Source organism: Rhipicephalus microplus, chromosome X (assembly GCF_043290135.1).
Source record: "Rhipicephalus microplus isolate Deutch F79 chromosome X, USDA_Rmic, whole genome shotgun sequence".
In the NCBI taxonomy this organism is placed as follows: Eukaryota; Metazoa; Arthropoda; class Arachnida; order Ixodida; family Ixodidae; genus Rhipicephalus; species Rhipicephalus microplus.
Window position 1 is genome coordinate 311,332,075 of NC_134710.1, and position 24,841 is coordinate 311,356,915.

At 46.5% G+C, this 24,841-nt stretch overlaps 1 protein-coding gene across 1 annotated transcript in view; it reads left to right on the plus strand.

Annotated features, from left to right (window-relative positions):
* Positions 1-24,841, plus strand: part of LOC119161314 (cytochrome P450 4V2) — a 151,066-nt gene that overhangs the window by 125,879 nt on the left and 346 nt on the right. The window contains exons 9-11 of the mRNA XM_037413720.2: positions 5,884-5,950; positions 9,135-9,314; positions 20,057-24,841. The exon at positions 20,057-24,841 is cut by the window's right edge and continues 346 nt beyond it. Coding sequence (XP_037269617.1) covers positions 5,884-5,950; positions 9,135-9,314; positions 20,057-20,244 — 435 coding nt within the window. The 3' untranslated portion in view covers positions 20,245-24,841. The remainder of the gene's footprint in view (positions 1-5,883; positions 5,951-9,134; positions 9,315-20,056) is intronic.

Here is a 24,841-nt window from a genome sequence, read left to right on the forward strand (position 1 = left end):
ACACTGTTTTACGAGGCTTGAAGTGGAAGACTTCCTTGTGCTATTTAGACGATATCGTTATTTTCTCGTCAACCTTCCCTCAGCACTTGCAACGACTGGACGAAGTTCTTACGTGCCTTGCAAACGCAGGCCTTCAGCTGAACACCAAGAAGTGCCGTTTTGCGAGCAAGACGATTAAAGTGTTAGGCCACATTGTAAGCAAGGACGGTATTCGTCCAGATCCTGACAAGATTTCCGCTGTCCAACACTTTCCGCGTCCTGAAAAAGCCAAAGATTTGCGCAGTTTCCTCGGCCTTGCTTCTTATTTTCGCCGATTCATTCGAGACTTCGCCTCAATAGCTTCACCATTGCACAAGTTGCTCGGATCAGGCGTCACCTTTGTGTGGTCTCCTGAATGATGTGAAGCGGCGTTTGCCAACTGAAGTGTGCACTCACATCATAACCAGTCCTCTGCCATTTCGACGAAACCGCGCCTACGATTCTGCATACAGACGCTAGTGGCCGAGGCATTGGTAGAATTCTTCTACAGCGAGACAAATCTTCACGTGAGAAAGTCGTCGCATACGCGAGCCGTGCACTGACACCTGCCGAAAAAAATTATACCATCACCGAACTGGAGTGCCTAGTGGTCGTATGGTCGATACAAAAGTTTCGACCTTATCTCCACGGCCGCCACTTTACTGTGGTTACGGACCATCACGCCTTGTGCTGGCTCTCGACAATCAAGAACTTGTCCGGCCGCCTTGGTCACTGGATTCTTCGCTTACAAGAATATGACTTCACGATCACATACAAGTCGGGAAACAATCACCAAGACGCCGTTACATCACAGTATTACTGCATGGCGGGGCAGGCATTTCCAATGCCACATTCAAAACTCAATAGCGCACAGGCCGTCTAGTTGCGCTTACTGCAAACCCATTCGTATGCGTCGTTATAGCATCCCTAAATGCAATGTATGCTCACAAATTCCCCGATTCCACCTGCGCCGCTTGCGGGCACACCGCTACATTAGTACCCATTCTCTGGGAGTTCGGGTCACTTGGACTGACTTATAGAAAACCCGAGTGGGATACGCTTCTGCGCAGCCCAGAACTTCAGGACCAAATCCTGGCCGTCCAGTGTACCCGCGACAGAGCCGTCAGGCTAGACCTGCCGGTCCCCACGTGGGGGTAGCCGGGTGACGCGTGGCAACCTCAGTGTCTGCACTAGACCACAATGAAGTTGTTCTCACTCACTCCCTCACTCACGTGACACCTCGCGCGAAATCACGCCAGCAATGGGACTTGCTGATAATTTGGAGTACGGAGCCCGGTACCTTTAATCGAAACGCTCTGGTTCGGCGCAGACCGGCCGGCTCACGCACGTGGTCCAAAGACGTATCTGCACTGAGAGTACTAAAAGTTGCCGCAAGCACTGACGTTTCGATCACGTGTTAAGCCGACAAGGTGGGCTTCACTCGTGTGATGTAATGCTCCCTCCTTTATTTTTCTCTCTCAATGGATACTTCGTACCGTCCATAAAAATACGCCTTTTATATCTTCCACATTCCTCTCAACGTTCTTGGTAACGTGCAGTAATACATCATGACCGTGGCATCCACGATTAGTTCAACACGTCATTTCTAAGCATCGGTCTCATTCGGGACATTTCTAATAGAATTATGTGCAATTTTCTCAACGCCAAACAACCCCACCAGGTGGCGATCTTACCACAAGCGTTGGTGTCACTCATAGCGTTCATTCATACCGAAAGATAGCTCTGCAACGCATAGAGCAACACGCCTGCTTTGTCTGAATGTACTAATTTCGCACTTGCCGCTTACGCTGGCCCCACGAAAAATCATGGGCAGCCAGCCCAACATAGAGGACGCAACACGTATTGCGTTTCCCTCTGGTCGGGCCGTGGGGTTCAATAACTTCAACATGCCGCGAGTAGGTGGCCTTAGCCCAAGCTCGGCATCCAATCAGTCGCGTTATTCTGGCTGCCACATCGCTGTCCCTGGTTCCGCACTCACCTATGACCACAAGGGTTTAATCATTACTGGTGGATGTTAGCGTCAGAATTGGGACATATGACTAATAGTTAACGTTTATGCATCCTTTTAGCGGTGTTATAGCTGTCAAACACCAATAGACACAGTGCACGCTCTCTTATATTAATGTAAAGTAAGCATTAGGCTACTTCTCTCATGGCACATTTTACGTTTGTGTTCTACTGATTACTATGACGGAGGGATCAAAATGTGTTTTATCAGGCTCAGAGAAGCTCTCTAGTCCATAAACAGAAATTCCCGCAAAACAGTGACTACTTGGGCTGTTTGCTATTGCATTTTTGAAAAAAAATATATACTTCTTTAGTACACAGGGAACGTTTCAGGAGGAAGATAGAGCAGAAAGATGGAACAGATCACACAGAAGTTACCATCATGATAAACTGGCACTAGTTCCATTCGTCTTGCTCTCCATCGCCTCTCCCAGAACACGTCCGCTGATTTGTCCAGCGCGCGATTCAATAAGCCTGATGCGCAAAAGAACGAGTACAAAGATAGTAAGAAAGCGAGAGGGAGAAATTGTTGGCGAACAAAGTTCCATAGCGAGGTGATATTTGAAGCTGCGTACACACTATCCGAATAAAAACGTCAAAACCATTCGGCTAACCAGGCACGCTTGCATAGCATAGCCGTGTATAGTTCAATACATCAAGATGACGCCAAATGATAGGGAATTTGAGCAGGACGCAAAAGAGGAAGGGAGTAATGCATACAATAGAAGGACAGAGAAAGAAAGGAAAGACATAAAGGAAGAGAAAGAGGTGGGTATAGAAAGAAACAAATGAAAGAAATAAATAAACTAGAAAGCGCCAGAAGGAAATACTTAAAGAAATACATACAAAAAAGACAATAAAACATGAAAAAATAGGCAGCTTCACACTAGGGGTGTCATAACTTGTAGGAAGAGCATCGAGGCACGTTAGACACGAGCCCATGTGGCAGTTATCTTCGAAAACGAAGGAAGGCGTACGCGTCCGCGGAGAAAGATGCGTACCTGTCTCGGAGGTGATAAGGTGTAGAATGCAAAGCGGCGATAGGTGCCACCACCGTGTCGTCTTATCAAAGCGTTGGAAACACTTGCCTTTGTGAGCATCGCGTTGCACCGTCAGCGAAGCGTGATAAACGCCACGGTCCTTAGAAATACTTGTGTGTATATAGTATAAAGGCACATATACAAAACATCGACGTGTTGTTATGGTGCCTCAGATACCTGCAATAATTGTTTTTAATTGACAATCTCAAAAGTGTGAACGCTGAAGCTTGAGCAATATTGATGGGTGCTGCGAAAGGGGTTAGCCGTTTGAGGTATCGTTTGTGTGCTGTTAGGAAGATCGCTACCACGGACAGACAGACAGACAGACAGACAGACAGACAGACAGACAGACAGACAGACAGACAGACAGACAGACAGACAGACCAAAATTGTGGCATCGAAGGTCCCCAAGAAGGACTATCATCTTTAATAACTTGTAACAAACAAGGCCACCCAACTTCCCGCACTTTGACGAGGCGGTATCCCACGCTCTTTTTGCCAGAGCACACCGAGACTCCGACGACGTTCAGAAGGACATTGATTGATTGACATGTGAGGTTTAACGTCCCAAAACCACCGTATGAATATGAGAGACGCCGTAGTGGAGGGCTCCGGAAATTTCTACCACCTGGGGTTCTTTAATGTGCACCCAAATCTGAGCACACGGGCCTACAACATTTCTGCCTCCATCGAAAATGCACTAGCCGCGGCCGAGATTCGATCCCGCGACCTGTGGGTAGCTCAGAAGGGCAGTCTCCCGTGCTTCTCGGGAAGGGGTAGAAGAAGGGGGCAAGTGCGCGATTTCTGGCACATGCCCACAGCATGTGTATTATATCACAGGTCTCCGCACAGTGCGCGCACCGTCCATCCTTGCTTGGATCTACATGTTTCACAATAGCAGGACAAAGTAGAGTACCTGTCTGCAGGTGCCTTGGAGGTCGCTCCTCCGCCTTTCTCAGCCCCTTTGCAGGAGCCGAGGAGAGGTTTGACGTCACTAGTGCGTAGACGTCTTAATTTAATTGCCCTGCACGAATTCATAAATTATCACAGGAGCACATCACGCTTTACCCAGCAGTGACGTGCACGTTGTAAACCTGCCATTTACGCACCCGATATCTTCACTCACCAAAGTCATTGATATGAAACCATCCGTGATGTTTTGCCTACCTCCTTACGTATTGTCTCCAGTAAGTGGCCCTAGACGTATTCAGTAAATAAATGAAAAATTAATAAATTGATTGACAGATTCTCTTATGAATTTGCCTAAGACGAGTACAAGTCAAAGGGCATCGGACGAGCTTATATTATAACGATGTTAGAGTTTTACCAACTTAACTGTCACTAAGGTAATCTTCAATAATTAAATACGAGAAAACAATTTTACTTGTTGACCGAGTACTTATCTATTTAGCTCTTACCACACAACTGTTACTTATTCACTTTCCCATTTCTGGTATCTTTAACAGAAAGTTGTGCCTTATTCTGCTAAAAATGAACAAGTTAACTAGACCAAGTATTCAAGGTACTGCAAGTCACTTTCATAACTTTCACCAGTGAACTACTGATTATTATCATACATATGAACAGTCAAGCTATCGCTAGTTTTTGTATTGGCTTCGCTTCCCTGGGCTTCAGTAATAGGAATCTTCCTGACGCCGCTTTTGTTTTTACACTTTACAAGCTAGCTTCGGTTGCTCTGTGGAAGCTTCCTATGACTCACACTCATTCATATATATGCATAATTAAAAAATGCATATGCGCAGCGCAGGAACAGACACCCGCCCTCATTAAGGACACACAACCATGCGTGTACACTCACCCAACCAACCACACATTTTACACACACGCGCACACACGCGCACGCACGCGCACGCACACGCACACACACACACACACACACACACACACACACACACACACACACACACACATACATACATACATACATACATACATACATACATACATACATACATACATACATACATACATACATACATACATACATACATACAAGATCACACGCGCTTGCGCACATCGCAACGATAGCCATCTTATACGTGTGGTGCGATCATATACGTTGGTCTGAGGCGGTAAGCAACGAGCTAAAAAATAGCCTACTTGGGTGACTACCACGGTACGCACGTTGCACAAACACATAGATAAGCACGTGTGACCAGTCCTGAGCAAATCTTCGAACACATACCTCCGTATTTACAAACGCTCCTCGACTCGACTTTCACCCTTCACTTGACAGAGTTGCACACTGTGCCGCTGCTTGGCTGGAAATGACGCTGCGCTACTCAACAATAGCAGCAAATTATCACTGATATGCAGTGACTTTCCCTGCCTAAAGATGGCGCTCCCATCGGCTTTCTCAAGTGAAGGCGGAGCGTTGAGTGAAGGGGCGTTCTAGAATACGGAGGTTAGACTCGTTCACACACGCGCCGGGGCAAATGACTAACGTTTTGTATGACGACAGCTAGCAACATCATCTAGTCCAAACCCACACCCTACTCATTGTATGCAAATTTCATGTGAGCAGTTGGGTGATTTGTTGTGGAAGCGTTCAGGTTGAAGAGACACGCTAGCTCTTCCGCTATAGCCTATTGCTGCATTCTGAATGATTATTTTGGTTAGTGTGCTAGGATCGCCCCTTCGCCCCGAGCTTTTTCGTTCCTGCGACATAAAATACTGAATAACACAATGATTTCATACATTTGATAGGCTAGTATGTTTAGCGATATCACAGACATATGGATTTTTCTGTATACTACATTTACTTTTATTTTTGCAGGAGAGTCTTCGATTGTTTCCTTCGGTGCCTATAATTGGCCGAGAGATATACAAAGAGTTTTGTATAAGTAAGTCTTCTTCTATTTTTTTCTGTGCTTACATTTATAGCAAGCTCAACGCAGATGTGGGAAATGCAATGCAGGGTGAAAGGTATTTGTAGCGTTCCCATCAATACATGCTTCAAATCGTACGCTTCCGTGACTGTTGTTCTTGGTGCTGTCTTACACCATCTCAGAACAGCTAACGGGCTTCAGAATCCATATATGTAATTACTGCTGTGACGCCCCCCTACTGTCGACAATAGGCAGACGTAACTCATGCTGATATTTTTATCGCACCTTTTTTCTATCGCAAATGTCACGTATAGGTGTGGCAAGTGAATTGAGTGTTTTATTTTTTTAGCAGAGAGGTTCAGTAGGCTGCGCTATACAGCACATCAAATTCAGCACCAATGAAAGAAGGGCTTCTACACAAAATATCAGAGTTAGGGTGAACTAGCCCTGCAATTGTTGATCCAACGTAGTATATACTCCATGAACTCGTTGTGCACTTCCATGTGCAACGCGCAACAGAATATTAATTAAGCATGTCAAGAACGAGTATTACACAGGGCTTATCTGCTGGAGCACATTTAATCATAAAGAGTATTTCACCTAGTGGTCGGATACTGTGGAAACTCATAACGAATACTGATATAGCAAATTATTGGTTATAGCAAACTTAAGACTAAATTTAGTTGGCCTCGTTTGATTTCAATGACACTTGTTATCTCATCAGGAAAACCAAAAGGTGAACCCTGCCACAATACTGGTTATCATAAAGAAATATTTTGTTTACGCGAGTTTCAAAATAGAAAATCTACCACGAAATAAAGAATAGTTAGGGAAAGATAATTACCAACTGACACTTTAACCTAGCTAGGACATTTAAAATATTTGCCAAGAACGTGGCCACAAACGATTTCAAATAAATGGGAACGCAGGCCCGTTTTGCGAAATGATATTTGTTTTGTCGCAATTTCACTTTCTTATACAGCGGTCTATATAGTTTGGAATGATACAAACAGAGAGGTAAGAATTATTTTGATTACAGTGGGTTCGAAGCCTAGAATGATTAGTTTCTCGTAAGCGAGATTGCCGGTTTGTCAGTACCTATCTCTATATCTACTGTTACAAAGAATATCGAATATAAAAAGCTGAATTATGGTCCCCATACTTCTTTATAGCAAAGTTCGGCTGTACAAGATGACGGAGGTATTCAGGAATTAAATGGGCCCTTCAACACTTTTTGAGCGTGATCAGAAGCTCCTTAGAACACGCGAGCGAAACACTATAGCGTCGCACGAGGCCCAGATTTTGCAACGAATTATCGAAGTCAGTTGAAAATTTCTCTCTCTCTTCCTTGAAAATGATGCCACGCGCCCAAATTACAGTGTCGCATACCCAAGGTCCATAGCTGTTGACTAATTTCAGCATTGTGAGCTGCATAGTTACAGTGGCTACCGCGGGATGCCGCCACGTACCCACGTGTGAACTCCCACAAGCGCTGGAAGTAAGCCGAACATTCGAAGAAAAAAAAAAGAAATGTTAATACTGAAGCCCATGACGCGCGTTGACGAAGGGACGCATCACCTTGCCCCCGTGTCATCATTCTTACTGCGTAGCCTCCAGAGCGCTGACGTGTGTGAAAAGAGAGAGAAAGCGCTTGAAGCGTGCAATAAATTCCTGCAACGCCAATCGTATTTGACCCAATTTTTTTTTCTGGCAGTCGATTCGTGAGTGAGTGAATAAACTTTATTTCATGACCCGGCATATTTGTGGTCCGCGCTATACCTCACTGGGAGGTACCAGGTGACCTTGTCCCCATACAGCCTCCCTGGCCTGTTTTATAGCCCATTTTTAGGCAATGAGCTATTTTAAAAGAGTCATTCGACGGTTACCTGTAAAAGCATCGCAGGGCCCCTTTACTGTTATCCCGAAAGAGGAAATGCGGCCACCGAGTGCAGTGCACTCTTGCATAAGCCACTTAAGGCGTGTCGCATCGTTAAAAGCCTGCAATGCTGTGCATTTGTGGAAAAGGTCAATGTTCGAGACGCAAATTCGCTGTTTAAACTGGACATTGATGTTTGTGTACTCGTTTAAAGCGTGTAGCTAGCGAAAATATGGGTAGCCACGTATAACATGTGAGCCGCATATGTGAAACGTGAGGCGTATATAACAGGACGACAGCTGTTGCTTCAGGGCGTGAAAGGCCCGAAGAGAACGACTCGCATTTCTCAGGAACAGCTGGTATGTTCAGTATGTTGTATGGGGACCACCAGTCGCAATCTGCTCAAAAGTAGCTTTCACTGTGCGATGAATTAGTTCTATTAAGCAGACTCATGTTTGAGTTCAAATCTGACACGTTCAAAGGATTTTCATGTTTCGAACAATGAACTTCCCTGACAACATTAAGGAGACTGAGATGGAATATCACTCATCTAAAGACCATGTTATGGGTTTTCTCGCGTTCCCAAGAATTGGGGACATCTGGACGTGGCGCCATCTCTCGCCAGGGGGGACGGCCAGCCTGCCGTAATAGAATAGAAGATAGATGACGAAAATCATATCTCTTGAAAAAAGCTAGCTATCAAAAACGACTCCAGGTTATATATAGCAGAGACTCACTGGTACATTATGACAAAAATTGAAGTATAGCACTACAAGGCGTGTGGCTTCCCAGGACAATTGAACACCACCCACTGAAACACATGGGACCCTATTGTTAAATATTAAACACCCTAAAAAGTCACGCAGTTTGCAGTGCGACACTGTAACTTTATTAGACTGTTGAAATAAGAATCCACTGTATAGAACCAAGAGTCGTTTTTAATAACTAGCTTTTTTTTTGTCAGATAAGATGTTTTCGCCCAAATTCCATTCAGTTACTGCAGGCCACCGCTGTAGCCGACGAGAGATGGCGCTACGTGCAGATGTCCCTAAATCCTAGTCATGCAAATGAAGCAGCCGTGCAGCCTATGAGAAACTTGTGCGGAATATACACTTCTGCACCTTGTCTTGACACCAAAGGCTGAATTCTGGTGCAAGTAAGGATTACTACGAAGCACACAGATTTTGGCAAGAAGCTTTCATCCGTCCATGAGTTTCAACGGCGTATGCAGTAACTGATGTTAGGCTATGCAAAGGTAACCAGACCAGCGATCATAAGTCTTTTAAATTTTGCTTTTTGCTTTTTTTCTCGGTTCGGTATCAGACGGTCGAGTGGTGCCAGAAGGCTCGATCGTGATCATCTTCTCGTACATGCTACATAGAGACCCCAAGTCCTTTCCGCAGCCGGAAGAATTCCGGCCTGAGCGCTTTCTGCCCGAGAACAGCTTGGGAAGGCATCCTTTTGCCTACGTGCCATTTTCAGCTGGACCTCGGAATTGTATTGGTGAGTACTCTGCTAAACACCTGTGCAGGTGGTAGTTCATATGTCGAGGTTTCTATCACAATTGTTTTGATCGATCAATTGATTGAATATTTTATTGATTCACTATTATACTGAAAGCATTTGTGCCCAGCATTTTATGTGATCAAATGTGACAGAACAACAAAAATTTAATGTAAAGGAACTCGTGGCTAGTTGGTAGAACATTTTCGACAATAACTGGTGTGCTAACAAACGGCACATAACTCAAGCACACGCTCCCACATTCAGGCGCCAAATGCTCATAGTGCTCACTTCCGATTATTTATTCATCGATGGTGTTAAGGAGCGTATCTGACACGTGATGTATGTGGTGATGCTTACAAGGTGTTTAAGATTATGTTTCATGTTCTTCTTTTAAATGCGAAGCATTCCTTAGCGAACTTCGGCGACATTGAGAGTATCTATCTATCTATCTATCTATCTATCTATCTATCTATCTATCTATCTATCTATCTATCTATCTATCTATCTATCTATCTATCTATCTATCTAGCCGTTTACGACTTTTAGCTCTCCTGGCCATTTCGATAATGGTATCAATACGAAACTTGGTATGGCATAACATGACTTTATGCAGAACATATTTGACTAGTCATAACATGAAAACCATCACATGTATGTCATGAATACAATGATTTACATTTCATGGTCCTGCAGCTCTTGAGTGGTTTCGTTCACATGGCATGCTGCAAAACGGTACGGTATGACATGATTGCATGGTGAACACAAGCGACACACCCTAACATGAAAATCATGACATGCGTGTCATGTAACAACATGACTACATGCCACGCTGATGATGCGGTCGTGGCCGTTTCGCTAGCGTCACATAAACGAAATTTGGTATTACGGTACGTGAATGGATGACAAAGGTATGATACTTGTGCAAACATGATAAACATGAGATGCGTGTCATATAACAAATATGACCACATGCTACGCTCATGATGCGCTAGCGGTCGTTTCGCTAGCTTCACTTATGCCAAATTTATCATTACGGGACGTGAATGGATGACGAAGGTATGATACTTGTGCAAACATGATAACCATGAGATGCGTGTTATATAACAATATGACTACATGCTGCGCTCATGATGTGCTCGCGACCGTCTCGCAAAGCTTCACAAGTACCAAACTCGGCATTACACGACGCGAATGGATGACATGGGTAAATGACGCATGCAAACACGATAACCACGACATGTGTGTCATGTAACATGACTACATGTCACGCTCATGATGCACTCTCGTCCGTTTTGCGAGCTTCACATATGCCAAATTTGGTATTATGCGACGCCAATGGATGACGAAGGTATGTGGCTCGTGCAAACTTAATAATCATCAGATGCGTGCCATGCGAGAACATGACTTTATGCCACAGTCAAGACGCCAATACATTTCCGGCGTTCATTTCATCGCGTCACGCCGGCGTTGCCACGCCAGGCGCCGGTCCTGCCATATACTCGCAGGCGCGCGCCGCACTGCGTTGCTTTGACGCATGCGCGTTTCAGCACACCCGGCGTCCCTCCGTCACGAAAAGAAGGAGACGCAGTGTTATCTGGATAAAGCATCAGCATAAAGTAATGTTACTCTATGGCATCGACGCGAAATGCAGCATGTCGCATTTCGCGCTGGTTGCCGTCTGGCCGTGATGAAGGACGCAGGTCGCGCCTGGCGTCAGACTATAGAGTGCTCGCGTTTTGCTAACGTAGCGTCGCTGTGCCCAGCGTGCGCGCGCGTCAACGCTACATTGGAGTATATTGGGCCTCTCATGATGCGCTCGCGGCCATTTTGCTAGCTCCACATATACCAAATTTAGTGTTACGTGACGTCAATGGTAGGCGAAATGTATGACTGGTGCAAACATGATAATCCTGACACGTGTGTCATGTAAGAACATGACAACACACCACGCTCATAGTGTGCTTGCGGCCGTTTCGCTAGCTCCACATATACTAAATTTTTAAGCGTGAATACACTTTATAAGCGACCCCAAACCATCCACCGCTGTCGGCGGCATCCGCAGTCTTCTCTCTATCTTTAAAAGAAAGAGAACTTGGCGGGCCGCAGCGCGACGCTCTACCGAATAAGCCACGGACGCGACGCTGATATCGGTGTCAGTAACGCGCCTTATACCCCCTCCCCCTTCGCTCGCTCCTCCACTCTCCTCGCTCGCTGCAGCTGCGCGCGCACCCCTCTCTCTCGCGCGCCCGCCTTTTCTCTCAGTCTCCCGTCGAAAGCGGGTCGTGCGATGGATGTTCCGGAGGCAACGCTACCATCAACAACGAATGCAGTACAACCGAATGCCAGCACTGCACCCGTCGTTGGAGGTGACGGTACCGCGGTGGTTTCGCCCACGTTGGAAGACAAAGCGGCGCTGCGAAGGGCTCGTGAGACCGAACGTAAGCGGGCGAAGCATGCAGCGGATGCCGAACTGCGTGCTCGCGAGGCCGAGTGCAAGCGGGCGAAGCGTGCAGCGGATGCCGAACTGCGCGCTCGCGAGTTCGAGGACAAGCGGGCGAAGCGTGCAGAGGATGCCGAACTGCGCGCTCGCGAGGCCGAGGACAAGCGGGCGAAGCGTGCAGCGGATGGTGAACTGCGCGCTCGCGAGGCCGAGATGAGGCGTCAGCATCGAGCCGCGAACGCGGCCCAAGAAGCGGAACGACAACGCAAGCGTCAGGCGGAGAAGGGCGATGAGGGCCGGCGTCAAGACGCCGCTCGCAATCGTCAACGGCGAGTGGACATTCCCGAAGTCGTTCGAGCCAGTGAGGGTGCGAGCCCTGGACTTTGATCGTCCGGGGCTCGCATGCTATGAGGGGGAGTAAAGTTAAAATCCGTTGGTATTCGCCAGTGAGTTAACGTAAACTCCCCCGTGTGATCAAATTGCGATTCCCAGAAACCATTACACCATAAAGGCACCATAGTGTGATTAATAAATATAATAGTGCGAATTAATAAATATCCCTCATAGCATCACCCCGTGCATTCTCACTTAACCATGTTCATCCTCGGGGAAATGCTTGGGAATTTTTTTATCACGTGACGTGAATAGATGACGAAGGTAAACGACACATCCAAACATAATAATCATGACACGAAAGCCATGTATGACATCATTTACCTCCACCTCGTAACGTTGTACTCATTTCAAAGGGACGTATCAACATTTCTCAGTCATGCTTCGCATATCATCGATTCCCACTGTACGTCGGATCTGTCAATTTTTTTAATATTCAGCAATGCGAAGGACGTGAAAACTACCTTTGCAGGTAAGTTGCGTATCCAAGAAGACACAACAGGACACAATAACTATCGCTGTCAGCCACCCAGTCAACAAATATTTAGTAATGAATTTTTCAGTGACTGCACCGAGCGGGAATGTTTGCATGGAAAGGTTGGTGGCAGTTATGTTCTTCTACGGTTACACTTGCGAGAATTCTTCTCACTTGTCTGTGCTACGAGATATCCCGCTGCGAAGTTTAACTGCATTCTGCATGACTACGCATGCTAGAGAGTGAGCACTGGCGCAAAGCTTTTCCTCAATGTGCCGTGGATGTTGCGTGTGGTGTTTAATCTGACAATGGGCCAAAGGCGTAGGCTAATGTGATAACGGTTACCCTTTTACTACCGGCTGGCGATTGCAAATAATCACTACTCGTCCCATCCTGGAGGAAGATGGCGCTAGCCCGCATCGCCTCGCATGCGTAATCATGCAAACCACAATCAAACTTTGCAGCGGGGTACCTTGAAGCACAGACATGCTAGAATTCTTCCAAGAACTGCGTAGAAATGCGACTGGTTACAAGTTTTTATGAGAAACATGCTCGCCTGTGGTAGTCACTAAAAAGTTCATTATTAAATGTCAGTGAATTGGGCGGCTGTCACACCGGTCCCGTCAATTAGGGAGGCGATCGCTGGGCTAATTCCAAGGGCCGAAGTATTGGCCCCCCGAACCGCACCACGAAAGCGTGGACAATTTAGAAGTGGTCCTTTTTGGCGCGCCAGCGGACGCCGGTTGTGGCCCAAAGAACAAGTCAGAGCCGAGAGTTGATAAACAAAACAAATATTGTATTCTCAAAAATGGCAGATCGAAAACAATACACAAAAATGCCCCTTCCACAATAGTTGCATACAATATGTCGCTAATCAAACCAATCAAACAACGTACTACACAGTACAATCAGCCACACTTGAAACAACGGACACAGACAACAATACGCACTACAATGCAGTCGCATGCATTGAACAACCAAGACACTTAAAGACTAAAGAGATAGAAAACCTATCCAGTCCAAAGTTCTTGGAACAAAAGTCTGGATGATACTCTTCCGAGAATCACTCACTCAAAGTCCAGCGTTGTTGTCGTTCCGCAGCCCTCGAAGTTTCTCTTCCAGGAAACCTCGCCGAAGTTTCTCTTCCAGGAAACCTCACGTCTTCAATAGGCCACTCTCCAAGCTTCAAACTTCTTCACCCAAACACGTCGGCTTCACACACGCAGCTGTCGCCACGCGTCTTCGCTCGATAGCGGTAAACACACACTCTTGCCTGTAGCTCGAGTCGTCACCCCTCAGGTGGAAATCCTCTTCATCTCCTGCTTCGTCCCTACGGACAAAACCTTCGCCGACTACACGGCGAAATCCCTACGCACTCTGGCGCTACTTCCGTCTTCTCCTGATCTCTCATCTCGGCTGCTCGGTTAAATATCTTGCGCGCGACATTCCAGATGGTTCTCGTCATTTCGTCGGCGCGATACGCAGCGAAGGCTGGGAAGAGGGCGAGACGGTTGGAATGCCCTCCGCGGCCGATGACTCAACTCGGTATGACCACGCCCCTTTCGTTCTAGAACTTTCGCGGGCTATCTCGGCCGCCGATGTGGGGCGAGGAGGTTCGTCGGCGAAGCCACGCTTCCGAGGGGAGAGCGCGCGCCCCGGGGAGCCTTTAGATGTTTGTTTTCTTTTTCTTTTGACCTCGCGGCGCCACTCCGGCGTTTCGTCGCGAGAATTTGGCGGCGCGCCCATTTTTAGCACTCGTTCTGTGACACTGCCCCCCACTTTAAGAATATTATCTCATAATATTCAGAACCACACAAACGAGCGCGAACAGTCCCCACACACTCAAAGACTGTAACATAGTCCGTCGCTCATGACACGTCACATTCGCAATAGTTCAATCAATACAATTGTACATTGTAATTCAATTCCACAGCACATGAAATATAGCCACGACTACAACACTTCATCACTAATTCCAAACAATACAAACGTACAAAGTTCTCTCATTACAACAATTATACAACACTATACATCACATCACAGCACAGACACTTCGACACTTGTGACACAGGATAACACAACACTAACACAACATATGGCACTCAGCACTGCCAAACACATTCTGATTCGACTTCAGCACTTATCCTGTGTATTTCGAGCTGCGCTTGCGTCCTTTCTTGCGGTGCTCGCTCGATCTGTTCTTGTTTTTCCTTGTTCTTTTTCGGCGAGCCTTTTCCAACGACGGTATCTGAGGCAGCGTCTCAGCCATCGTTGTCACTTCCGACCCTGCTAACGGGTCATGACGTTCGACGGGTCCGGTCTGTTTATTTACCAGCTTGTTCATGTCTCTACATTTGGCCTGGCTGGCCGACTCCGTCTCCTTTACACTGTCGGTCGGTTGAGGTCGTGCCGACGTAAGTCCAGTAGCCCGGCCCGTGAACTCGTTCAACACGATCATCTTATCATTCATAGTCCCTTGCACCGCGGCTTCACCTTGGGCTCGAGTGAGATCCGTCACGGGATGCTCCTCCACTGTATCTCGCGGTCGCTAGGTTGGCGAGGGCTCTATCTTAGGGTCTTCTCCCAAACATTCCGGATCATTCGGTCCTCGCGCCCCGTCAATGTTTCCGATGACAAGGTCGTAAAGGGGGGTCGTCATACATAGAGCGGTAACCTTCCCGCTGAATTACGGGGTTTCCACCTCAATCTCTGCTTCGGGAAGCATCCGAACTGTACGGTCAATTAAGCAAACCGGTTTCGTTTTGCCGGTCAACTCACTTTCCCGTACCAAATTTCTCCGCACGATAACCGTGGAGCTACCGGTATCTCTTAGAACTGTAATCTTCTTCCCCGCAACCTTTCCAGGCAGCGTTGGCATTCCCTTCGTAACACCGGTTGGCCGTTTTGACATTACAGCTCCCACAATAGGAATTTTCTCCCCATTCTTCAACTCGACGAATCCATCGGTGACGGCATTATTATCAGATTTCGGTGCCACTTGCACACCGGATACCTGGTGAGTTTGACTCACTCCGTTCCGACAAGCGTCTGCTTTGTGCCCAGTCTGACCACATTTGAAACATTTTACTGCCGTAGGGCTCGTAAAGATCGTTCGACAGTTTTTCGCGCGCTGACCCACTCGGTTGCACAGAAAACATCGCGGAATGCTTTCTGGTGCACGCTTCTTTTCTTCGGGAGCCAATTTCTTCGAATTATCGGGACAATCCTTCTTGACCTTGGCCAAATTAGTTCCACCTTGCGCTTCCAAGAATTGATCAGCCAATTCAAGCATTCCTTCAAGTGACTCAGCCTTCCTCTCTTTCAAGTACAGCGACAGGCTTGGGTGGCAATTAGTAAGAAATTGTTCTCTAATTAGGAGCTCTCTAAGTTCATCGTACTCCTGCGCTGTCCCTGAAAGTTCAATCCATCTGTCGAAATAATGGCTAAGTCGGGCGGCGTACTGTGTAGCCGTCTCACAATCAGCTTGCTTTCCTGTCCTAAATCTGTCCCGGAATCCTTCTACAGTGAATCTAAATCGCTTCAGCAAAGCAGCTTTCACCTTTGCATAGTTGGCTGCATCGGTCGGTGTCAGCCTACCGTACACACTGAGCGCTTCACCACTCAAGCCAGTACTCAAAGCAGTTGCCCATTGATGTTCCGGCCAATTCTGGCTCTTCGCAATCGTCTCAAATCGGTGAAGGTACGCGTCAAGGTCGTCCTTCCTTTCATCAAACGCTACGAGCAGCTTGCTTGGGTTCAAGCGGAAGCCGTGATCTTCCCGTTCGCTGCTTTCAACTCTAGCTTGGACGGGAGTTTCGCTTCGCTGTTGCAAACGGAGCCGCTCGAGTTCCATCTCGTGCTGCCGCTGCCGTTCCCTTTCAGCCATCTCCGCTTCTCTTTCTTCTTTCGCCCTCTCAGCTGCCAGTCTTTCTCTCTCCATCTCCAACTTCAATTGTTGTTTTCTTTCTTCCTTCAGCTGTCGCTCCTTCGCTTCTCTTTCTTCTCTCGCCCTTTCGGCTGCCAACTTCTCTCTCTCCAACTCCAACTTCAATTGTTGCTCTCTTTCTTCCTTTGCCCTTTCAGCGGCCAGCCTTTCTCTCTCCAATTCAGCTGCTTTTTCTTCCTTGGCCCTCTCAGCTGCCAACCTCTTTCGTTCCAACTCAGCTGCTTTTTTTTCCTTGGCTCTCTCAGCTGCCAACCTCTCTCTTTCCAACTCAGCTGCTTTTTCTTCCTTGGCTCTCTCAGCTGCCAACCTCTCTCTTTCCACCGCCTCTTTCTCCTTCTGGCTTACCCACTTCCGTAGTTCGGCGCCAGAAAGCCCCATCTTCTCACCAAGAGCGACTAACTTTTCGAGATCCATTGTGTCTCGCCACTCGCAAATAAAACCTTGCCGCGTGCAAAAAGTATCTTCCTAAATCAGTCTATCGGAACACTCCCCTGCACTCGTTAACGAGAACACTGAACAACACACAAAATCGTTCCGATAGCACTATCAACAACTCGAGGCTCTTTCTCACTACTTTGGACACTCTGTGCACCAAAAGGTCCTGTGTCGCGGACGCCAGATTAATTGTCACACCGGTCCCGTCAATTAGGGAGGCGATCGCCGGGCTAATTCCAAGGGCCGAAGTATTGGCCCCCCGAACCGCACCACGAAAGCGTGGACAATTTAGAAGTGGTCCTTTTTGGCGCGCTAGCGGACGCCGGTTGTGGCCCAAAGAACAAGTCAGAGCCGAGAGTTGATAAACAAAACAAATATTGTATTCTCAAAAATGGCAGATCGAAAACAATACACAAAAAATGCCCCCTCCACAATAGTTGCATACAATATGTCGCCAATCAAACCAATCAAACAACGTACTACACAGTACAATCAGCCACACTTGAAACAACGGACACAGACAACAATACGCACTACAATGCAGTCGCATGCATTGAACAACCAAGACAATTAAAGACTAAAGAGATAGAAAACCTATCCAGTCCAAAGTTCTTGGAACAAAAGTCTGGATGATACTCTTCCGAGAATCACTCACTCAAAGTCAAGCGTTGTTGTCGTTGCGCAGCCCTCGAAGTTTCTCTTCCAGGAAACCTCGCCGAAGTTTCTCTTCCAGGAAACCTCACGTCTTCAATAGGCCACTCTCCAAGCTTCAAACTTTTTCGCCCGAACACGTCGGCTTCACACACGCAGCTGTCGCCACGCGTCTTCGCTCGATAGCGGTAAACACACACTCTTGCCTGTAGCTCGAGTCGTCACCCCTCAGGTGGAAATCCTCTTCATCTCCTGCTTCGTCCCTACGGACAAAACCTTCGCCGACTACACGGCGGAATCCCTACGCACTCTGGCGCTACTTCCGTCTTCTCCTGATCTCTCATCTCGGCTGCTCGGTTAAATACCTTGCGCGCGACATTCCAGAGGGTTCTCGTCATTTCGTCGGCGCGATACGCAGCGAAGGCTGGGAAGAGGGCGAGACGGTTGGAATGCCCTCCGCGGCCGATGACTCAACTCGGTATGACCACGCCCCTTTCGTTCTAGAACTTTCGCGGGCTATCTCGGCCGCCGATGTGGGGCGAGGAGGTTCGTCGGCGAAGCCACGCTTCCGAGGGGAGAGCGCGCGCTCCGGGGAGCCTTTAGATGTTTGTTTTCTTTTTCTTTTGACCTCGCGGCGCCACTCCGGCGTTTCGTCGCGACAATTTGGCGGCGCGCCCATTTTTAGCGCTCGTTCTGTGACAGCGGCTGACAGCGATAATTGTTGTCTAACTTTGTGTCTCCTTGGATACATAGGTAATCTGCAATAGTGGTTTTCATGTTCTGTCCAGAGCTGAATTTTAAGAAAACCATAAATTTTAACTTTGAACACCCGGTATATTCAAGCATTCGTTCGATGAATGAATAGCTGTGAGTGAGCGTTGTATACGTGTTTAGTCAGTGAGCATTGGAGTGTGAGCATGGGTGAAGGTATCATGTGTTTGCGCACTTATTACCTTTCAAATAAACACACAAGCTTGCACATTCGAGGTAGCGGAGTTTGGGTGCTATGCACACTCTAACAAAGTGTAAATTGCAATGCAAAAGACTATTACAACGATAAAATGAGGTAAACTGGTGAGAAATGAAAAACCATCGAGAAGGATTGTGTCCAATAATACTACTTTTATTTTCTGTCTTTGAATGCATCGTTTCGCTGTGACTACTTGTAGATTAATGACACATAGTAAAAAGCATCAGCGGGTAGATAAAGCACTAGCCCAGTGTTTTGGCGTCAATCACAGTTTCAACCTAGCAAAACAATGACGCAACTTTAAAGTCTGCAAAGCACTGTTCTTGTGATATTGAATGCAAGACACAGTGTATCTAAGAAAAGAAAAATGCTTTGATAAGTAGATGAGCTATACGCCTGTTGATTTCCTTGCTGCCGAACGCTGAGTTTAAGGTCTGCTTAAACACCTGTTTTACCGACTTAAGGTTTGCTTCGGCAAAAGGAGCATGCTGAGCTAACACTCCCACGTTGCAATATTAATCCACAAATGTAAACCCATCGCTATTATTACTGTTTTTTTTCTTATTTTTTAGAAGCGCAACTCTTATGTGCCTGACTCTGCGTTGAGTAGTGTGCGTAACCGATAAATCGAACCAGGACAAAAAAGCGAACGTGGAGTATGTCGACATCCCAAACCACCGGCCTCTATAACCTCGCTTTCTCCCTCACGAGCGCTGGCCCGAGCTCGTGCGCACGCAGTGCTGGCACATGCACTGCCGCTGGCTTCGCTTGTCGCAAGGGGGTTGTTGGTGTTTCGCATAGTTCGCGACGCCTGCAATGTACAGAATGGTGTGCGTAGCACTCGTGCTGTGGCAGTTTTGGTGGCATTATGTAAGGAATATTCCACTGCTACAACTGCGACTAGCCAAAGTTTCACATAGTTGGCGTTGCCCTAACACAAAGCCGCAATCAGAATTCGCATTAGAGAGTATTGCCATCGTGGCTGATTTTGCTTTTTCTCGTGTAGTTGGTAAAATGTAGTGAATACCTTGGGCAGTTCCAAATTGTCTTACTTTTTATGATGACACCAAAAAACAGCAATATACAAAAAGGCAAACAGCTGGGAAATTTCAAACCATTAATACTTGTATTTATTATAGTCCGCACCTCGAAGCCCACGAAGAATAGAAAAGTCACGACAGTTCGCGATGCCAGGAACTAACGAAAGTGTTCCCAGGCTGTGACGTTATGAATACCTTTATACACATTTCAGTGAATCGCTACCTGGACAAAAAACAGCAATTATTTCAGCTAGGTGGCGTGAGCGAGTTGTTCTATATGGCTACATATAAGGGAGGACATTTGTGAACGCCCTCGGAGGGCAACAGCTGTATGTTACCTTGTTTCCTGAACAGTGCCCTCTTGACTTCTTCTTATCCTCATTCTGCAGGCCAGCGGTTCGCGCTAATGGAAGAGAAGATCGTGCTGTCCAACTTGTTTCGGCGATTCAGCGTACGCTCACTGGTGCCCCGCGACGAGCTGAAGCTGGCCGGCGAGCTGGTGCTTCGAAATCAGAACGGCATCCAAGTCACGCTATCACCCCGACAAAATACCCACGCCGTCGACAAGCACGGATAGAGACTCGACAGCCGTCATCCCTGCCTTCATCGCTGTTTTCATTTCTTAGTTCGAGCTGTTACACCATTGTTCATCTGAACTTTGTGCGTATGGTGGAAGGCACGAGCCTGGGCACAAGTCTGTCTATGCACTCATATGCCTGTGATGTCGCGCAGCAGCGGGCTGGTGCGCACGCGCGGTGCGCGCGACAGTAGCGCAGTTAGAACCAAACGCACCGTGCAAGCGCTCAAATGTCCACGCGTACGTAATGTGCTGAAAAATTATACACTCAGAACGACTGAGCAATTAATAACTAGACGTGATCCTCGTTGTGCACTTCAGTTTCAAGCACGCGCCCAGAAATGTGAGAATGTTTTAAGTCTCATTCCATGCAGTAAGGTGTCTTGTACATGTGCAAGACGGCGTCTTGTCAGGGCACTGCCACTTTACAGCTTTAAATCTGTAACAACCCTTCTTTTAAGTGCAGGGTAGCCAACCGGGCTCAACCTAGTTTACTTCATTGCCGTATCTGCCCACTTCTACGGAGAAATGACGGCGTAAATATTACGCACAAGCATTAGGTCTGGCGCGAGGCGAGCCAACTGTACCTCAGTCAAGGTAGCATGAACTATTCCTGTCAAAAAAGGCAGCTTTGATGTTTGCTGTAGCCCTTTATGGAGCACGGCGTATCTTGGCTACAACACCTGCCGTTGTACGACGAGAACAGTGAGAATTGCTCTTCTATACTTCTGTGCAAGACCGGCTGCACCATCACCAGCAAGCTAGCACAAAGGTGACAGCGTGCGGAGGGGGGCTTTAAGCTTCTGACGCCACTCACACGCTTTTTTCAAGGCCGACGTGATATTACGTGGCGGACGCAGTGAATATGGGACAAACGGGAAAACACAATCCTCCCGCTTGCTTTAAGGGTGTTCCTTGGCTGAACAAATGGTAGTGCTAGTTCGTCAAGAGTATTATAAAAAAAGTCAAGTTTCTCTGTGCCCAAACCTGAAAGGAAAGCGTTAAAAACAGTTTTCCGTGGCAAGCTCTCAATTCTTGTTAATCGCGATTGCAACGAGAGCAAGAATCGCATTCTACAAGATGCACAAAGTCGTTCATATTCATGAAGAAACCTGAATCTTCAAAACTAAGCTAACAGTGCAGTATAAGAGAGGATACGAGAAAGAGAGAGAGCTTTAAGTGAATGAAAGACAACTAGACTGCATGTACATAACAGAACAAAACTTAAAACTATTTTTAAAAATCAGGAAGAAGGAATGAAAGAGACTGAAAGATGTGCTGTATTATTTTCTTAGCTCACAACGCAATGCAAACATCTCGAAAAGGGCAACGATGACCGCCGGTGTTTGTAAAGACCAGAGTCCCAGAATCAAGTTTTAAGAACTGCAAGGATTGTCTCGATGCGCTTTAAGTCGGTGCTCTCTGTTGCGCACTGGTGCAAACATGTCGCAAGTGAGGAATGTGCGAGGTCTCTGTGTAGATACAAATACCAAAACCATAAGAGCTATTGCTCCGACTGCGACAGCCGACGAGGCCACGTGCAGTGGCAAAATACTGAACATGCTTGTTGTGTCCGCTGATCTGAGAATGGGTACATGCTCGTGGCAGGGGAGAGCACCATCTGCAGCTTGGATTCACCACCTTTTTACGTTTGTCATAGCGCTTAGTGCGTAGGTGTTGAGGGCAAGCGAAAGTTACTTCGGAAGAACGCGGTCCTTGAGACTATTTCGAAACGTTACGCCTAAAATTGTATATATGCTGTAGCCACTTAGCAAATGTGTTTCGATAAAGCCCATTTCATGGCAAGATTGAAACCTATATGACTAAATATTCAGGTTTCTTGTTGGAAGCACGGTATGTTAGAAGACTTGTGTCCAGGTGAGTTCTTTTTCCTCAGTGACTGCGCGATCAATGCGCCGTGCACCTGTTCAGACGCGTTGGGATGGGTTCTAACGTTGAAGTGTAGTTCCCTCGACAAACGAGGTGTTATTTGTAACTTTTCTTTGAAGCACTTTCCCGAGCATACCTAGGCCTCTAATTCCTGGCTTCTTGAGTCATGTTAACTAACTTGCACTTGTAAAGTAGCCAATCTGTGTACATAATTTGTCGTTCTAATGCGAGCCCCCTTGTAACTTCTGCTTATTCAATCTACCTAGTCGAGAAAAAGTCAGAAAAGTCAAATAACCAGCCAATGCTAAACTTGTCTTACCACGGCCAGTATTCACAAAACTTCATTATATGTGTGCAATTGGCCATTAACTCGCTGTCACGCCATTGGTGATTGCAGCGACTGCAACGCGTCTGAGCACCAGCCTTTTAAAGATAAATCTTGAGGAAAAGAAGTATTGTGAATGCATGCCAAGAAGTTGGGCGAGCTGTGCCGTCTATTCACCCAAAATGTGTCCAACCGTATAGCATTCTCTGAGACTTGTCCCATCACGTCCAAACTAGTCCAATATTATTTATTGCTAAGTTTCATGCTTTTTTTCTTAATTGTGCGTGACGCCTCGCTTGACTAAGTATTGTATCATCGCCTCCAAATTCAGCGTTTTTTTTTTCCTGTAAGAATTGTTGAGGAAATGGGTTAAAACACATATTATGGAAGATGAACTTTACTTAACGATTAACATATTCGTTCTTATCGGCAGATACCGAAAAACAGTTAATATTCCAGCACGAGGGCTTAGCTTGGACATAGTGCTTCAGAACAAATTCATATCGTTCAACCTTGAACCTTTCACAACGCGTCACAAACGCTAACCGACATCATACCCGCAGACATCTGCGGAACGCCTTCTTAGTCTGATAGTTTTTGTACCCGTAGTTTTTTTTTAATTATGCAGGAAGAACAACTCATTGTCTAGTCAACGTGCCGCGCCATATAAGTCAGGGTTTTTCGTACACATGTCTGAACACGTTGGGGGTTGTTTTTCCAGTTTTGTGTGCACGCCGCTTTACCTCATTGTGATCCACGCATAATCACCCTTGTTACCACTACAAGTGACACTGCAATCGTAACGGTACGTGCAAGTGCGTGCCAGTTGGAACATAGCTACGTTTTCTGTAAAAACAGCCGAGACTTTCAGTCATGAGATGCAACGAATGTTCGTATCAGTTTCCTATGACAACACCCATTGCACTGTAAAGTAGTTCAAACTTTGCTCAATCAAACGAACCTACCCCATAAATATAAAAAGAAAGTATGGGCCTGCAATAATACGCATTCGCCCCTAACTGACACGGGACATTATGGTACGCTCTTTCAAAGTAAAAGCTGCTGGAACGCCTTCAAGGTAAGAGGCGATAGAAGACGTGAACACAAATTAAAAACGATCGTCTACTTTGAATTCGGCTCGTTTGTTACCATGTAAGAACTGTGCGTCGTTTAGGTGGGAGCTGCACCAGGGGTGGAGGCGTTACTGATTCAGCGCAGTTGTTATTGTTGCAGGGATGTCTCTAAAATCACAGTGTGACTACCTTGCCGGCCTGTTTCGAAAATACGCGGGCTTGCGCATGGGTTCAGCAGCTCGATTAAGATGCTTCACTAAAAAATATAATTTATATAGGCTGATTTGTGCAAGAGGGGTGAGCGCAGTGATCTCAGAACACCACGGAAATGCGAGTAATACACCCTTCACTGCTTCTGCAACGATCGAAAAGAAACATAAGCTAGACTCTCGGTGCTGATGATATCGTTCACCCAACAATTCGATGAACGAATTCGCCCACCACTTTTTCCATAGAATACACTGGCACATATTAACGCAAGTCATTGACTATCGTTAACGGTACTTGCATGTGACTTCTTAGCGGATAAGCGTCTCTTTCTTGCCATGCCGCAGCAGATCTTGCCTGCGTATGTGCTCGCATGAAACTTTCAGGACATTTAGCACTGGCTACGATAAATAGCTTTACGTTGTTTTGATGGTTCCCGAAAGCTCGAAGTATGAACTGGTACCAGTAATATACAATGGAACTGCTGCGTCGATACGAGCTCGCTTCAAATGTTTTATCATTTAGAAACAGAATTAGTCACCTCTAAACTGCACATTGTGCTTTGCGAGTTATTTTACCTCACTTAACTCAATTGCCAAGTTTCACTATGTGTCATAGTGAAAAAGCAATGAAGACGCTCCGAGACTCGTCATCAGCTGAAGTGAAAAAAATATTCGTGGTAACGCAATACAGCCACCATAACGGCCGCAGTTGAGCTACACGGTAGAGCAACTGCGGGGGCTTTAATTTGTTGTCTTGCAACGAATGCAGGAAAATGGTAAAACGTTTTCTTGGATTCAGAGAGCAACAATGACAGCCTCTCACAATCACTGACATTTGCTACCCAATTCAAAATTGTTATAGAAGCCCCGTACCCGAGTGCCATGGAGCGCAAAAACGACAGTTCCAAGTGTGCCTAATGAAGCAGCAAGCAAAATGGTTTTCTTTTCATTCAACTGTTGCTGCAGTGTGCAATAGCAGCAGTAGTAGCATAATGCGATGCTCATTTCATAGATAAATCTTGGCTATTTACATAGAATCTTTGAAGTGGGCTTTGAATATTTAGGTTATATTCATTTTAGGCTAATTAGCTTATTTCGGA